This window comes from Trachemys scripta, chromosome 5 (assembly GCF_013100865.1).
Source record: "Trachemys scripta elegans isolate TJP31775 chromosome 5, CAS_Tse_1.0, whole genome shotgun sequence".
Lineage (NCBI taxonomy): Eukaryota > Metazoa > Chordata > Testudines > Emydidae > Trachemys > Trachemys scripta.
Genome location: NC_048302.1, coordinates 35000311 through 35018565, shown reverse-complemented (window position 1 = coordinate 35018565; position 18255 = coordinate 35000311). Strand labels below are relative to the sequence as shown.

At 38.3% G+C, this 18255-nt stretch overlaps 1 protein-coding gene across 1 annotated transcript in view; it reads left to right on the top strand.

Moving 5' to 3' along the window:
• Positions 1 to 17317, top strand: part of ARSJ (arylsulfatase family member J) — a 62843-nt gene extending 45526 nt beyond the window's left edge. Inside the window, exon 2 of the mRNA XM_034771881.1 lies at positions 14794 to 17317. Coding sequence (XP_034627772.1) covers positions 14794 to 16189 — 1396 coding nt within the window. The 3' untranslated portion in view covers positions 16190 to 17317. The remainder of the gene's footprint in view (positions 1 to 14793) is intronic.
• The last annotated feature ends 938 nt before the right edge of the window (positions 17318 to 18255 follow it).

The following is an 18255-nucleotide window of genomic DNA, read 5'->3' as shown; positions in this document are numbered from 1 at the left end:
GGATCTCTGTAAGGGTGATGAAGAGATCCTGGCTGTCGGGGAAATCAGCGTTGTGAGCGCTGTCGACTGCCTCGTCCTCCTCATCTCCTTCCTCATCTTCCCCGTCCGCTAACATGTCCGAGGATCCGGCCGTGGACACTATCCCATCCTCAGAGTCCACAGTCAGTGGTGGGGTAGTGGTGGCGGCCGCACCGAGGATGGAATGCAGTGCCTCGTAGAAACGGGATGTCTGGGGATGGGATCCAGAGCGTCCGTTTGCCTCTTTGGTCTTCTGGTAGCCTTGCCTCAGCTCCTTGATTTTCACGCGGCACTGCGTTACATCCCGGCTGTATCCTCTCTCTGCCATGTCTTTAGAGATCTTCTCATAGATCTTTGCATTCCGTCTTTTGGATCGCAGCTCGGAAAGCACGGACTCATCGCCCCACACAGCGATGAGATCCAAGACTTCCCGATCAGTCCATGCTGGGGCCCTCTTTCTATTCTGAGATTGCACTGCCATCAGTGCTGGAGAGCTCTGCATCGTTGCCAGTGCTGCTGAGCTCGCCACGATGTCCAGACAGGAAATGAGATTCAAACTGGCCAGACAGGAAAAGGAATTCAAATTCAAATTTTCCCGGGGCTTTTCCTGTGTGGCAGTTCAGAACATCCGAGCTCTTACTGCTGTCCAGAGCGTCAACAGAGTGGTGCACTGTGGGATAGCTCCTGGAGCTATTAGCGTCGATTTCCATCCACACCTAGCCTAATTCGACATGGCCATGTCGAATTTAGCGCTACTCCCCTCGTCGGGGAGGAGTACAGAAGTCGAATTAAAGAGACCTCTATGTCGAACTAAATACCTTCGCGGTGTGGACGGGTGCAGGGTTAATTCGATGTAACGGCGCTAACTTCGACATAAACGCCTAGTGTAGACCAGGCCTCGTAGTGTAGACAAGGCCCAAGACTCTTTAAGTAACTGATTCCAGTCTCATTTATGCCAGTGTAACTCCATTACCTACAGTACAGTTCATTTTGATGTATTATGGTATGGGATCAAAATCAGCCTCTAACTCCCTAAATAAGTATAGTTTAATAAAAATATTAAAAAATAGACATTGTATGGCTTATGTATATGTTGTTTAATATTAGACATAATCTTCAGACAGTCACTTAGTTGAAATAATCTTTTTTTTACAAAATGTATAATTATAAAATGATTTACATTTAAGTCTGTCAAATTATTATAGGCCTTGGAAACAATACTGTAGAACCAAATCTTGTTGTCCTTACTCACGTTTAGATTGTACCCTCCACATGAATTCTAGCACATCTCCCCAGAGTGGGGGAGACAACTCTGAAATACTGGGATCCTGTGAAAGTCTCTCCAATAGTGTTCCATGTGGACACGGCTTTGTGTTGTCATCCCAGTACTCTTGAGAACAAAGTAATGGGATTTTTGATTACTATACTGTGAACAGAGCTCAGTTTTACTTCTATCAAAAGTTTAAAAAATTGACTAAGTGTTAGTGTCCTGAGGGTTCTTTCATTGGTTCCCTCTACTAATTCAGTCTCTGGGTCAGGTAATGCTACTGCCTGAAGCAAGGCATACAAAGGGGGAAAGGATCAGATCCTGAATGAGAAAATGTGGTTCTAAAATCTGTCTTTAGGTACAGGAGTCTTTTTCTGTTTCGTACTCAGACCTAATCTGAGCTAAAGTCTCATTGGCATCAGTGACTTAAGGGTTGAATAGGAACCTGTTTCCCTTCATGCCTTTGACAATCTTTAGACTGGAAACTGATCAGGCCAGGGACTGTCTCTTACTAGCTGGATGTGTTTATGTACCAGAGCCATGTTACCCCTCTCAATCCCAGCATGTGGATTTTTTTTTTTAAAATAAAGAATATTGGTCCCACAGCATTCATGGGTGGGAGGAAAGAACCGTTTGCCTCCATGTTTTCATTACTCTGCATGAATTTAAAAAAATCTTACAATAAATAAAACATTGTGCTTTGAATGATGACATTCTGTGAATTTGATTTTTCTTTTCATGCCATTTAGCACTCCATGTAACGTATGATGTATTAATTGAAAATTGTCAAATGACTAACAGTAGTGAAGTAGAGTATACACTGCTACCCACTCATTTCTTTGTTTGAGATACAAAGGCACACCCACCTGCATAGACACCAGTTCAGATGATGGTAATAAGGGTGTTTAAATTCCATGTTGAACCTGTTCCATGGAATAAATAAAGAACTTTAGTTTTCCCTGCTTTCAAACAGGCACTTTTCACCAGGGTGAAAACGTCAATTAAAAAAAAAAACTTAACTCTTTTTGCTCTTTGTTTTGGCTTTTTACTGAAGCCCATGCCCAGCAACACTAGTCATTTTCTTAAGAAAAAATGCGTAAGAAAATAATTGCAAATGCAATAGCTGATGGGCTAAATGACAGGCCAAAATGGTCAAAGATGTATCCACCCAAGGGAAGGAGAAAGGAGTGGACATCCTCAGAGAGGGAGTTCCATAGATCAGTTCTGAATGGCTTAAACTGGAGGAACAGCAAGGATCAGCTGGTCTATTTCAGTTGCCTAAGAGGAGCGAGCAAACTGTTCCGAGAAAGAAGAAATACAATTATGTTTCGGAAACAATCCAGGTTATCTCTGATGGTCATGGTGCCCGGTACAGCCACTAACAGTCTGTGAATCTGATGCATGTAGAAGAGGCTCTGTAGTCAGCAATATGTGACAGGGTTTGTTCTTGTTTAATTTTATTATTTTTCATTTAGTACGTAAAAGCAGGAAAATCATATTTTGCAGATTCCATGCAATGTTTAACAAATTGGTATCACACCACCAGTTCATATGATGATGATGATGATGCTTTCATTTGGAGAAGCAAAAATAACTTTAAAATATTAACAACATTTGTGTTAACATTAATAACCGTCAGCTCTTGGCTCTGCTGTGAAGAAGGAAAGTAGTATCGTCCCCATATAATAAATGAGAAATATTAAGTGCTAATAGACCAGGACTGACATTTTTCAGAGGGGCCTAAGAGCATTAGTGCTCAGCTCCAGTGGCCAGGCTTCAGGTTGTGGAGGAAGTCTCTGGCAGAAACAAGAATAAAACCTGGATATCCAGTTTTCCAGTCTTATATTTCAACTCTCATATATTGACACCTCTGTTGATAATATACAACAGCAGACCAAAGTATGTGCATTATTTAAAAGTCAGAATCCCTTTTGGTTTCATCCGGTTAAAGCTATTGTTCAAACTATCAGGACTGTAGCTTTTCTTGGAAACAGAATTCAGTTCTGTCAGAAGCTCTGGGATTGCATAAACCAATTTCTGGCATGCATCCATCCCAGGGCACCTGTTGTAACAGCACAATAAAAAGGCATCTTTCTTTATTGTACTGCCAAGAATGCAGTGATTGATTAAAATTAAAAAGAAGGGGGGTGATTGGCGGACATTGCAATCTGTGTGATGAATGCTTTTTATTTTGTTTTGTGCTTAATGCTCTCACATTTCCTTCCAGCTTTGAATTAAATATATATTACATAGTTAATTTATTATTTTCAGGCCAGCAGTATTAATCAGTCCATTTTCTGTGTTGAAATGCTGTGCAATATTTTTGGGAAAAAGGTGAAGATTGTCATTTTAACAGGTCTGTATTAAAATATATATATTTTACATTCTGCCACAAGAATGCTATTGTATAATACATTTAATGATTAGGCAGAACAGTGGGAATAATAAAGATTAGATGGCACAGAAATAACAAGTGTCCATGGGTATTCCTACACAAAGGAACTCTGAACTAGGAAAGGGCTGCCATTATATTAACTTATGGCTTGATTCTGCCACCATTACAGTGACTGAGTAGTATTTTAGTCCTAAAGTAGCCCCATTGGAATCAATTGGTCTATTCAAGGAGTAAGCTATAACTTTATGTAACTAAGAATGGCAAAATCTGGCCCTCATTTTCTGTAATTCCTACCTTTGCAAGCAGTCCTAGGCACCTATATATCCAGGTAATAGGCATCTATAAATATCAAAAAGAGGCTGCATCATCCTCCTAGATTAACATATTACCATGGTCTAATGTCATTCTCATAAGTGTCACATTTATGTAGTTGTTGCATGAATCATGAAAAATGGTGAATGGCAGGTTTTGCAGAATTTGGACATAGATATAAGTATATATTTTATATACCTTTCTACTAATCACTTCTAAATAGCCCCAACTTTCAGATATTACAATGCTGTGATAAACTGATTCAGCTTATGTTTTATACTAGCAGGACACAGTAGTGGTTTTCCTATATTATATCTGTTGCTTTTTGGATTCTTGACCTTCCCCCATCCCCCTCCAAACTCCCAGCCAATCTTTACTGTCAAGTTAAGGTCCTCCTACAGCATTTAGATTCATACAGACTCTTAAATGCTGGTATATAAATAACACACATGGATTAAATTAATTCAGAAGTGGTTTTGCATGATTGAAATGCGTATTTTCATTACAATATATTAAAATAATTGTTCAAAGGATATCTGAAACATCATTAAATATCGATTCTGCTTTTATTTTACATGTCTGAAATGTTTCTTTATGAAAGGCAACATATAGATACTTTTCATGTTCTGAATGTGCCATTTGTTGAATATGTTACTCTTGACTATAGAAAACCTTGATAGTTATTTACTTGAGTTTTTATGAAATTATTCATTTCAACCATGAGATACTTTGGCTGAACAAATTTCACACATGTGCATAGTAATTACTTTTATTTTGGATGTGTAAATAATGCAGATGTCATAACTGATTACAGTATTTTCATTACTCCAGGTGGAATATTTCAAGAAGACATTGACTGATAACACTTGACATGTTGACATTTACTCTGTCTGCAGGAATGGTTGGCTCAGGGTATTATTAGTGACTTGAGATAGCAGAGCAGAGGTTAACGGATCAAATCCAGTCCAGCTTGGTAGTGACAAAAGTCATTATGAACTATTTGATGGCTCTTTGGTGGCTTATGAAAAGCAAGTTGCCAGTCTATAGTTCCTGGAGACATGAATCTGCATCAGTAAGCTATCAATGTTATCTGGTCCCTTTGCTTGAGGACTCAGCAGAGAAGGAAAGATTGAATGGAAATGAATGTTGACAGCACTCTCATCTGGCATCGAGGCATGGCACAGAACTCACAACCAAGGGGGAGCAGCAGCTATGGTGGTGTTAAGCCACATTTACACCTTCTCAGCTGGGGACTCATCCAGAGCCCTGCAATGGCCCTTGTGTAACTTAGAAAACCTTCTCTGCAGTGCTTCATCCCTGTGCCAGTATTCCTCTCCAGTCCCAATCCCTAGCACACCCCTACACTGGTCCTCAGAAGACAGCCTGTGACTGCCTTTCTCGGGTTTTTGTGCTGGGGAATACAAAGTCTGCAAAGTCTGTACATACAGATACATGTGTGCACAGACAAGTAAACTGAAGTTCTTCTGAATTAATTTGGACATGATGACAGCATTCCTTTTACGAGACTGTCTCGTCATGCCGTTACAGCCCAGTACATGTTTTTTCTTCATAACATCACATGGCTCTGGTTGAAGAGTGAGAATGATCTGCTTTCACTCAGAGCTCAGAGATAAGACTGCATCTGTGGCAAGCAAGCATATTATTTTGTCAAACTTTTTTCTTTTCATGTCCTATATGTGTAGGTTTTAGTAAAGTCAGTACATTGATTATGCAACCCATTTTTTCTTTAAAAATATTTGTGATAAAGTTGGGAATCTTTTGTTCTGTTCCCAATAAACTCAACACAAAGGAAACAATAACCACATATATGTACACATGCTGTTTCACACGTTCTCCATTGTCCTTTTTATGCCACCCATTTAAAATAAATGAATTGTCTCAATGAAGGAAAAGGTTAGTAGAAAAAATAGTGGGAGTTTAATAATGGTTTGTTTAAAATGGGAAGTGATATATGACCACTGTATTTGTTGGAAGGATGGTAAGATAGTGAATCTGGCAAAAAAATTCACTAACTGACATGGGGGAATGTAATTTACATCTCCCTGCACAAGCAGTTCCCCTTACACCCAGAGACATATGCCCCCAGAAAATGCCGATGAAGGTTTCTGCTTCCTGTCTTTTTACATTCATCTGACGAAGTGGGTATTCACCCACAAAAGTTTATGCTCCAATACGTCTGTTAGTCTATAAGGTGCCACAGGACTCTTTGTGTCTTTTCTGGGTCTTCTTTTGTAGACAGACATTATTCTTTAAAAAACAGGTTCTCCAGTGACTTCATTCACTGTCCTGCAACTCACCAATGAGTTGTTCAAGGACTCTCTTACCTCTGATGTCACAGTTCCACCAAGAGGAAAAGGGAAGGCAAAAACACTCTTGGTTTGAAGCACATGCTTGATACTGCACAGCATAAAGGCAGCATAGGGAAATCCTTTACTGGCTTGATTCTCCAGCTTTAGAGAAGCTGCTCATCAGAGAGGACTGAAGCACAACTGTCCTAATAGACTGCAAAATCTGGCTTAGTTGCCACTCCAGAGCTGGTGAGTATCCATAGGAATTACCTGAGATACAACAGATTAGTAACTGTCAGTAAAATTTCTTTCCTTTTTATTTTAATGGCAAGAACTGGAGTAACAGGCTGGGATTTAAAGTCTGTGAGTGTGCTGGATGCTGAGAGGATGTTCACAGTTCAGAATTAATCAAATTGCAGCACTATGATGTAAGGCTGAGATATCCAAAACACCCAAACTGCAGTGAGTTTCAATAGGATTTGGCCTCCTTAACTCACTTATGACCCTTTGAAAATCCGAGCCGAAATTTCTAAATGTAGTAAATTATGAATAGCCTGTTTTATGTGTGTTGGGATTTTTGATTGTTTTGTTTTTATGTTGTTTTTTGTAACATAACATCCTAATGTTTCTTTGGAAGAATTGATTAAATCTTCTGAAACACAAAATCTGAAACTTCTCAAATGAGACCAAAAAGCGAGGCTGCCTAAGAAATAAAACAGTTAATAAAAGTTGACTGTTCTTCCTACACACATACTGTGTTTAAAAAAAAATCTTTGTTACAGTTTGATTCACAACCACATAAACACTGAAGGATGAAGCTACCGTATCTGTGTTGTACTGTCTCCACAGCGGTGTTTTATGTGGGCAAACACAGTGATTGCCACCAGCAGAGGGCTGTCTTTTTAAATTACGTTTGCTGCTGTGAAACTATCATGTGGTTTCAAGTCTTAGTTGTATTGTGCTTGTTTTCCATGAGTGATCACTGCAAAATAATATAATTCTAAACCAGAAGACCTGACTGATAAAACACTGAGCCAGATTCATGTAGAGATTTTGTTGGCTTATGTCTGGTTAACCTCTGATGGAGGATCCCAAAAGTGGAAAGGCCACCAAGTTTGAGAGACAAAGGGGACGAACAGTTCCCCAAAACTGGCCAGGAAGTGAGTGTGGCTTATGCAACACATCTTACCTGTAGCCTTCTCCACCAGGGCACTGATGAAGATCCAGCCATAAGCTGAAGCTGCTACTTACCCATGGAAATGACAAGGGAGGACAGTGGTGGAACAACAGTCTTCTTATCATAGTGTAACTCTCCATGGTCCTGTGGCACAAAGGGCTTCACTGGTGCAGGATGATTCATAGATTCCAAGGCCAGACAGGACCATTGTGTTCATCTAGTCTGAACTGTAATATCATTTTCTATGCATTGATGAAGATTAATACGGTATCTGTTTAAAACTACAGGAAGAATATTGTGGATAGGCAGAACATATTACCCACTATCTTGAACTGGCAGGAAAATAGATTAGATGAGCTAATAGGTTTTTTCCATCTTTAATTTCTCTTATCCTAAGGAATTCTGCATGTTCTAGGAAGATCGTATTCTTACATATAACATTTCCTTGATAGGCTCTCTCATAATTTAAACAAGTCTGTCCCTGGACAAAATGCCCATACGCTCCACTTGTACAGTTACTTTCATACTTACAGAATCTTTTGTATTTATGTACAAAATTTGATTGCTTACTTTTGGTCCTGAATCAGCAAAGTACCTGGCTGACATCAATGGAACTGCAATTCAGTGCTTTGTTGAATTGAAGCCTGTTAGCTGTAACCCAAGCATAAGATGTTGGAGTAAAGTATCTGGGTCCTGGAGCAATATAAACCATTCCACCATGTGATTGTGGTATGCACTGTCTCTTAAAAATAAGAAATATTGTGGTACTCTGTTTACAAGGATTTGTCCTAGGACTAGTCGATAGTGTGTGGGGTAACTTTAAAACTTTTTGCTGAAAATATAGAAAATATAAGACTTCTTGAAATAATTTTACTGATAAAGTGCTTTTTTATCTGAGTAAAAAATAGAAACAAAAGCTCTGAAGAAACTCAAATATGAAATTGCAGAAGTACTAACTATGGCATGTGACTTATTGCTTAAATCAACCTCTGTATCAGAGGACTGGAGGAGAGCTAATGTAATGTAGATTTTTTTAAAAGGCTCCAGAGGTGATCCTGGCAACTACAAGCCAGTAAGCCTAATGTCAATACCAGGCAAATTTGTTGAAACATAGATAAACACAATATGTTGGGGAAGAGTCAACCCATCTTTTGTAAAGGGAAATCATGCCTCCCCAATCTATTAGAATTCTTTGAAGGGGTCAACAAATGTGTACAAAGGTAATATAGTGTATTTGGACTTTCAGAAAGCCTTTGACGAGGTCTCTCATCAGAGGCCCTTAAGCAAATTAAGCAGTCATGGGATAAGAGGGAAGGTCTTCTCATGGATCAGTATTGGCTTAAATGACAGAAAACAAAGAGTAAGAATAAATGGTCAGTTTTCAGAATGGAGAGAGGTAAATAGCAGTGTCCCCATAGGGATCTGTAATGAGACCTATGCTGTTCCTCATATTTATAAATTATCTGGAAAGGGGATAAACAGTGAGGCAGCGAAGTTTGCAGATGATAAAAATTACACAGGTCTGAAGCAGACTGCAAAGAATTACAAAGGGATCTAAAAACTGGGTGTCTTGGCAACACAGTGGAAGATAAAACCATTAGAAAAGGGATAAATAATAGGACAGAAAATCACATAGCGCCACTATATAAATCCATGCTAAGCCCACACCTTGAATACTGCATGCAGTTCTGGCCACCCCATCTCAAAAAAGATAGAATTGGAAAAAATACAGAGAAGGGCAATGAAAATTATTAAGGGTACGGAACAGCTTCCATATGAGGAGAGATTATAAAGAGTAGGACTGGTCATCTTAGAAAAGAGATGACTAAGGGGGGGATAAGATAGAGATCTATAAAATCATGGATGATGTAGAAAAAGTATTTAGGGAAGTGTTATTTACCCCTTTACATGACACCCAATGAAATTAATAGGCAGCAGGTTTAAAATAAACATGAAGAAGTACTTCTTCACACAATGCACAAGTCAACCTGTGGAAATTGTTGCCAAGGGATGTTGTGAAGGCCAAAAGTATAATTGGGTTAAAAAAAGAATTGGATAAGTTCATGGAGGGTAGTTTCATCAATGGCAAGTTAGTTGGGGATGCAAAGTAATATTCTGGATGTTCCTACATCTCTCATTGCCAGGAGCTGGGACTGGATGATAGGGAATGGATCGCTCAACATTTGCTCTGTTTTGTTCATTCCCCTTGAGGCATCTGTTACTGACCACTTGGATGACAGGATAGTGGTCTAGATGCACCATTGGTCTGACCCAGTATGGCCATTCTCATGTTCTCTGAACCCTTTTTAAAAGCTATATTTTGCAGGGATTCATGTGAAATTCTAATGTGTTCATGTAAATATTGGACCAGATTCTCAGCTGATTTAAATCAGTTAGCTTCTCCGCATTGATCTGCATTGAGTAAAGGTGGCACAGTCCAGCACTTGGTATAATTTACAATCCTCTTTGCCATTGTCATCTTTATTATCACAGTCATCAATAGTGCCCACTGTAATTAATGTAGAGCTCCCACTTCAAGGCTTTTCATCCTTTTTTCTTTTGTTTCTTCTGTTTTGTTTTGTTGTGGAAGCATGACAGAAATACATTATCCCCATATGTTTCATTGGGAAATGTTGTGCTAGCAAAAATGGCCAAAGTTAGAATCTTCAGATTTTGCTTTTTTGTCAGTCTTTACTGAGACTTAAAAGGAATCAAGATTTGAAGAAAATTAGTTCAATATTTTTAAAGTTATGAATGTTTAAAATTCAGCAATTCCATACATGCATATTAGAATTATTAGAAAGGTCTACACTTCTTAGGGCTTGTCTACACAGGGACACTCGAGAATTAATCCAAATTAACTTTTCGAGTGGATTAGTTAAATTGCATTAAACTCCTGTGTGGATTTTTATTTTATTCAGAATTAAAGTAGCTTTAATTCAGTTCAGCTTCATTCCCTTCCAACAAGAATTAACAATAAATCGAATTAATGTCACTTTAATTCTGAATAAGAGTATCCACCTGGGAGTTTAATGCAGTTTAACAAAACCACTTTAATTTCACACCTTTCATTAATTTGGATTAATTTTCCTGAGTGTCCCTGTTTAGACCAGCCCTTACTTTCGTTGCTTAGAATTCTCATTGAAATTAAGATCTTCCTTAAAGGCTAAGAAGGCTCTTATTGAGGAAAACTGGTTCAGAAGGCATCTGAATTAGTGCAGTTCAGGAGCACATAAGCATCAGGGAACATCTGGCCACTGCAGCAGAGTCCTGTATTACACAGGACTGTATTCCTACCGTGAGTAACGTTCCACTAGCTGAATAGATAGGGCCAGTCCAAGAAACTTTCAAGATCCAGATACAGAGAAGTTCTGTAAACTCCAAAGTAGCTTTGGGTTTCTTTCTTTCCCCTTTCTTCCTTAAAAAACAAAACCAGGGAAATTACTGCAGGCAAACTAGCTTTACTACAACACTGAAACTGCGAAATCAGTCATTGAAAAGTCTAGAAATTTGACAAGTTTGGGTCACACTGATTTTGATGATGCTATGCTGATGCAGATCTGGTGCCTTGCATTCAAAAGCTGAACTTTTACAGTGTAATATCTACTCCACTTTGTGGCAGGAGGTAAGCATAGTATAAAACATGGCTAAATGGAATTGGACCTTTCCAGTCTAAAACAAAAAGGGGAAATTTTCTCATTCCAAAGTTTGGGGAGTAGAAGTTTTTAAAGAAGTTTCCATCTCATTTGATTAGATTAGGTAAAGATATAATTTGCAATATCAGAAAACAAGGAGAAGAGAACACTCAGATTTGAGCCTTTTTTTAGAAAAGAAGTCTGTGACATACTGCATTTCAGTGTAAAAGGCTGTAGGGGCCCACGAGCTAAAAGATCTATGGAGTCAGCACAACACACTTATAGTAAGTATCTTTCCAGTGCAGTTTCTGTATTTAAAGTTTCCATTATAAAGGAGTAAACAAAGCAGAGTAAAAGTCAGATAGCATTAAGTATCTGCATCCAGCTGGAAGAATTATTACAATGTTTTTACTGCAAACATCTGAGCAGCCTCCAGGCTAGTAAAGAAGTAATAATAGAAAATAACACAATGAATGTTGATCTAATTGCAGTTTACAATAAATAAAAATAATTATTGTAACTATTTCCATATAGGCACATTTTTAGCTGCAGTTTTACACACAAATTCTGCTTAGTTAGTTCCTCTGTAAGAGCAGAAATACTGGTCTATTCTGCAAAATTTAAATATGTAAAAGCCAGACAGCTATGACCTAAAAATTGGATGGGGGGAATGGTACATTGTAAGAACTTAGAAAACAGCACAAATCGCACTATTACCTTTATGTAAATGCTATTTATAAAGATGAAAGTCAGAAACTGTAAAATTAGATTCTGCATCCCAGTCTGTCAGCATTTGTTTGTATGTAATTGGTTACTAATGCTGTAATTATGATAATGAATTCCAGACTTTTTAGCATAATACTCCTGTATATGGGATTATATTCAATAAATTTATTCATAAGATTTATCCGGTCTTGCAATGGAAAGTCATAAAATGTACAGAATTTATCTCAGAAAGATTGCAAGATAGTCACTGTGAGTAAAGTTGCTCATGAACTTGCCTTCCACAGAACCAAACCTGTCACTTATTGCCTTTGTGGTTTTGTTCTTAAGTGGCGCCTGTGGGCAATACAAATAATAAAAATTGCAGAGCACTTATGTTGAGAAACCTTTCCCATTGCTATTGGTGCCATTTTCCTTCCATAGTAATCCGTGTCTTAACTGCTTTGCTTTGTAACAACCTGAAGGCTCTTTGAAATTGAATATGTTCACTTAAAAGATAATACTGGCACACACCATATCGGTCTGTTGGGAAGACATGTAGAAAAGGAAAACCCTGTCCATCTTTGCAATGACAAAGAACACCTTGATATTTCTTTGAACTCTTTCTACAACGGGAACATTGTTGTTTTACAACATACAGTTGTATGGTCCTGTGATTGTTGATTGTTTTACAGATATATTTAAAGACACAGAAACAGATAGTAATAATCTGCCCACTAAATAGCTGCAGACCCATACACACATGATAAATGCATCCTAAACAGAAGAAAATAGAGGATGGAAGAGAATTTATGGTTGAGGTTAAGTCCTGGTACTGTTTGGCTTAGGATCTCTCAGATTAATGCTATTATGGTAATATGTTCTATATTAGCATAATGCATTAAGAACACCTAACCCTAACCCCCACAGCATCAAAGAGTTAATAGAAAATCAGCATTGAATAAGATACGACATAGGCATGAGAGTCCTGCACTTAGGATGGAAGAATCCCATGCACTGTTACAGACTAGGGACCGAATGGCTAGGAAGCAGTTCTGCAGAAAAGAACCTAGGGGTTACAGTGGATGAGAAGCTGGATATGAGTCAACCGTGTGGCCTTGCTGCCAAGAAGGCTAATGGCATTTTGGGCTGTATAAGTAGGGGCATTGCCAGCAGATCGAGGGACGTGATCGTTTCCCTCTATTCGACATTGGTGAGGCCTCATCTGGAGTACTGTGTCCAGTTTTGGGCCCCACACTACAAGAAAGATGTGGAAAAATTAGAAAGAGTCCAGCGGAGGGCAACAAAACTTATTAGGGGGCTGGCGCACATGACTTATGAGGAGAGGCTGAGGGAACTGGGATTGTTTAGTCTGCAGAAGAGAATAATGAGGGGGGATTTGATAGCTGCTTTCAACTACCTGAAAGAGGGTTCCAAAGAGGATGGATCTAGACTGTTCTCAGTGATACCTGATGACAGAACAAGGAGTAATGGTCTCAAGTTGCAGTTGGGGAGGTTTAGGTTGGATATTAAGAAAAACTTTTTCACTAGGGGGGTGGTGAAGCACTGGAATGGGTTACCTAGGGAGGTGGTGGAATCTCCTTCCTTAGAGGTTTTTAAGGTCAGGCTTGACAAAGCCCTGGCTGGGATGATTTAGTTGGGAATTGGTCCTGCTTTGAGCAGGGGGTTGGACTAGATGACGTCCTGAGGTCCCTTCCAATCCTGATATTCTATGATTCTATGATGGGCCTAGTGGTTTCATCCAGTTCCTGGTATTTCATAAATTCTTATCCCCAGGGGAAAGACTTCTTTAGATTTAAAGCATTAACTTACATTTTATTTTTTAGTGTCAAACTGATATTAACTGATTTGGCTCTAATCATTAGTACTGCTAGTCACATTTACTTCATTTTCTAGTCATGTGGATGTCATATGTATTTTATAGGAATCCACTATAATCCAGAATTCATTATTATACAATTTAAATAAAATGCTGCTAATTGTTCACAGTACAAGACAGTATATATGCACTCTGTAGATTTGTTTACCACCTGTAAAGTATGAGGACTTTTAACACATTTACATAAATATATATTCTACAACATAATTTTCTCTAAGCCAAATGTGACAGGGACATGGGGAAAGATTTCTGTGCGGACAAGAATGGTGCAGCAAATCTGGGTGTTATCAGATAAGTAAATATTTTGGGTAACTGACTATTTAGAGATGACAGACATATGGAGATGTTTATTTGAATAGTTTGGCAAGGTGAGAACTTGGCTGTTGAACAAGGTCAGGGCTTGTATGTTGAACTCTAATGCTGTATATATGACCAAGATAACAATAAGGCAAATAGAAATCTGTTGATGAAGTTTTCGTTCTTATTTTTCAATTGCCAGATCTACATCAGCTTGTATAAATATCCCCTGTTAGAGGCTATGGCACATTGTAAAAGACACCATAATGCTGCACAGTGCCTTCTTTAGTAGCTTTAATGTTGGTGGATTTATAGTTATTTATTATTTCTATAGTATATAGTAATTCCACACAGCTCTGCATAGACTAGGTTAAAAAAAAAACAGATCTGTGCTCTCAAGAGTTTACAGTTTAACTCAGACAAATACTAAGGAAATATTCAGGCACAAGAAGGTGTAGAACACTGTCAGTTTTTCACAAGTCCTAGTGTAGAGTATATTGAAAAGTATATATAGAGTATATTGAAAAGATTGACTATTAACCTTTAAACATTTCTAAAGTAAAACATATGCCATTTTCTTGTTTCGACAAATGTCTTGGCATGATCTCATTATTCTTTGAGATTTATGCTTTTAAAACATTTCCAACAATGACTGTTTTGTGCAGGAACATTTGTTGTTACTATTTATTGCATGTGTGTTCTTGTTTGTGGATGTGTCCACATACATTTCTTTTCTCTCCACTCTGTCTAATATGTATTTCTCCTTTTTTGTCTTTTTCAGATACCAGATACACACAGGCCTTCAGCATTCTGTCATAAGGCCTACCCAGCCTAACTGTTTACCTCTGGATAATGTGACTCTACCTCAGAAGCTGAAGGAGGTTGGCTACTCAACACACATGGTTGGCAAATGGCACTTGGGGTTTTACCGTAAAGAATGCATGCCGACACAAAGAGGATTTGATTCTTTTTTTGGCTCACTCTTGGGCAGTGGGGATTATTACACTCACTACAAATGTGACAGCCCTGGGATATGTGGCTATGACCTATATGAGAATGACAATGCAGCTTGGGATCATGACAATGGCATATATTCAACACAGATGTACACACAAAAAGTACAACAAATCTTAGCCTCTCATAATCCCAGGACACCAATATTTTTATATATTGCTTACCAAGCTGTTCACTCTCCACTACAGGCACCAGGCAAGTATTTTGAACATTACAGATCAATTAATAATATAAACAGGCGGAGATATGCTGCCATGCTGGCCTGTTTGGATGAAGCCATCAACAATGTGACCCTTGCTTTAAAGAGGTATGGTTACTATGACAACAGCATTCTCATCTACTCTTCAGATAATGGTGGGCAACCAATGGCAGGAGGAAGTAACTGGCCTCTCAGAGGAAGCAAAGGGTCATATTGGGAGGGGGGAATCCGTGCTGTTGGCTTTGTCCATAGCCCCCTTCTGAAAAACAAAGGGTCTGTGTGTAAGGAGCTTGTGCACATCACAGACTGGTTCCCCACTTTGATCACATTGGCAGAAGGGCAGATTGATGAGGACATCCAGTTGGATGGCTATGATATATGGGAGACCGTAAGTGAAGGCAGACGTTCCCCAAGGGTGGACATTTTACACAACATTGACCCCATTTACACCAAAGCCAAAAATGGCTCATGGGCAGCAGGCTTTGGGATCTGGAACACAGCAGTTCAGTCAGCAATCAGAGTAAACCACTGGAAACTACTGACAGGAAATCCTGGATACAGTGACTGGGTCCCTCCTCAATCTTTTAGCAACGCTGGCCCCAATCGCTGGCATAACGAACGAGTTTCTTGGATGGCTGGCAAAACAGTGTGGCTTTTTAACATAACTGCAGACCCCTATGAACGAGTGGACCTTTCTGGTAAGTATCCGGATATAGTGAAGCAGTTGTTGCGGAGACTTTCACAGTTCAATAAGACTGCAGTTCCTGTTCGATACCCAGCTAAAGACCCTAGAAGTAACCCTAAACTCAATGGAGGAGTCTGGGGCCCATGGTTTAAGGAGGATCAGAAGAAAAAGAAGCCAGGTAAAATTAAGGGAGAGAATAAACAAAAGAAGAACAAGAAAAAAACAAGTCAGAAAAAGGGACAGTCCTTACATTGCCGTTTGCACCTTGCTGGTAGATAGGATCAACTACTGTCATTGCATAAACCTAACTCAGTCTGCTCCAACTTTCAGGAGCTCCTGACATTCCACCAAAGTAGAAATACCAGCTCTGCACTATGATTGAATGAAAAATCTCCCCTTCTGGTTTGTTTAGCACAAGTTATCCTGACGCTCTACCTGAAGAATATATAAATGCCCATGTGGCAAATGTTCTCTTCAGCACAAATGATGTTTTCCCATCATAGCTACATTCCATATAACAATGGAAATAACTCTCAGTTCCAGTATTTTTCTGTTTGAAGGATACTTGGTGGGGTGATTCCATGCCCAAAATAGACTATATATTTCAATAATGGTATGGAAAATGGTAGATATTCCCAAACAGATAAAGATGATCTATAGAGAGAAGTAAAACCCAAAATCTGATTCTCATTTTAGGTTATATTGGATTGTAGTCACCATTATGTGATTTTTTTTTTTAATTAAGCACAGCAAAAGTTTAAGCCCCCTAATAGTCTATATACTTTTTTAAAAAGCTGCTTTTAATTAAATTGTCTTACATAAATGGGAGATTTTTTTGGTGCTAGGTTACACTGTTTTCCAATAAAAACAAAAGCACACACAAGAATCAGTTAGCGCGTGTCTCATATTATTTACCATAGGGATAGGCAGAGATGTAGTCGTTGAGAACACCACCAAAATGAATGTAATGTTTATACACTTTAAGTTAACTCTGCTACAGTACATAAAAACATAATTTATTTTACAACACAAGTCAATTACTTCACGTGTATTAAAGCTTTCACATTGGGTGATGCAAGCCACCTTTTTGTTTTATTTGATTTGATTTGCTCTATCATTAGGGGTTTTATTTTACATATCCAAATCTGCATAGTACTGTAAAAACACAAATTACTGTAAATACTGATAAGATGCAAAAGAAGAAAGATTCAGGTACATCATTTCATTATGTATTTGCCTCCAATTAATTTGAATGTATCAAAGTGATTATTTGACTCAGTAGTCACTTGAAATATTGTTGTTCAGTTTCTGTATGGAAGCTAGACTGGCTTTATGTATTTTTTGGGGGGGAAGTCTACTCTAAACCTTTTATTTATATATCTATTAAAATATTTTATTTTTATGGCATTCATAAAAGTATTCTGCCTCTCCTTTGCACTGAAGGTCATAATTCAGTTCTTGATTTTTTTAAATGATAAGCTTTGTTTTGGTTTATTTATTTTTTTTAAATGCAGGTTTGATTTGACATTTCATTTCTGAGATACAGTTCTGACCTTCAAAGAGTTACTGACTTCAGGACACTATTAAAACTGTCCTTATCTCCAAGGATGCTAATGAAGAATTCTCCAGTACCCAGATGGATGGTTACACTGGCTTTTTTAATCTTGCTGTATTACAGTAGATAATGTAATTCAGAGTTCCCATGAATAAAACAACGAGAAATCCTTGTGGCACCTTAGAGACTAACAAATTTATTTGGACATAAGCTTTCATGGGCTATAACCCATTTCATCAGATGTATGGAGTGAAAAATACAGTAGAAAGGTATAAATATACAGCACATGAAAAGATGGGAGTTGCCTTACCAAGTGCAAATTTATATAATTTCATCAAAATCAAACCATCGTCAACACAGCATCAGAAGCAAGTGTAGTTTCTTTTCTGTCTTCAGGGATAGACCTGAAATATTTTTAAGGCAACCCTGAGTAGTTTTCATAACATATGTCAAATATGTAAACTTGAATGGGGTTTGGACATTTTAAAAAATAAAAGGAGTAAAATATTGGCCTAGAATTACGTTTACTGTGAGAATCTGGATTTGGGTAATCAAAATTATAAGGTCAATCAGGAAAGAAGAAGATGATTTTAAAACATTGTAGTGCCAGGGAGATTTCTTAACGCACACAAATCACTCTTTGGTTTCATGTGAAATACCCCTGCGTTGTGACCTGAGCCCAGCATTAAAAAAACAGGTTTCTCAGTTGTCCTGTAGAAAGGACCAAAAATATGTAGTCTATAGGCAGGGCCGCCCAGAGGAGTCAGGGGGCCTGGGGCAAAGCGGGGGA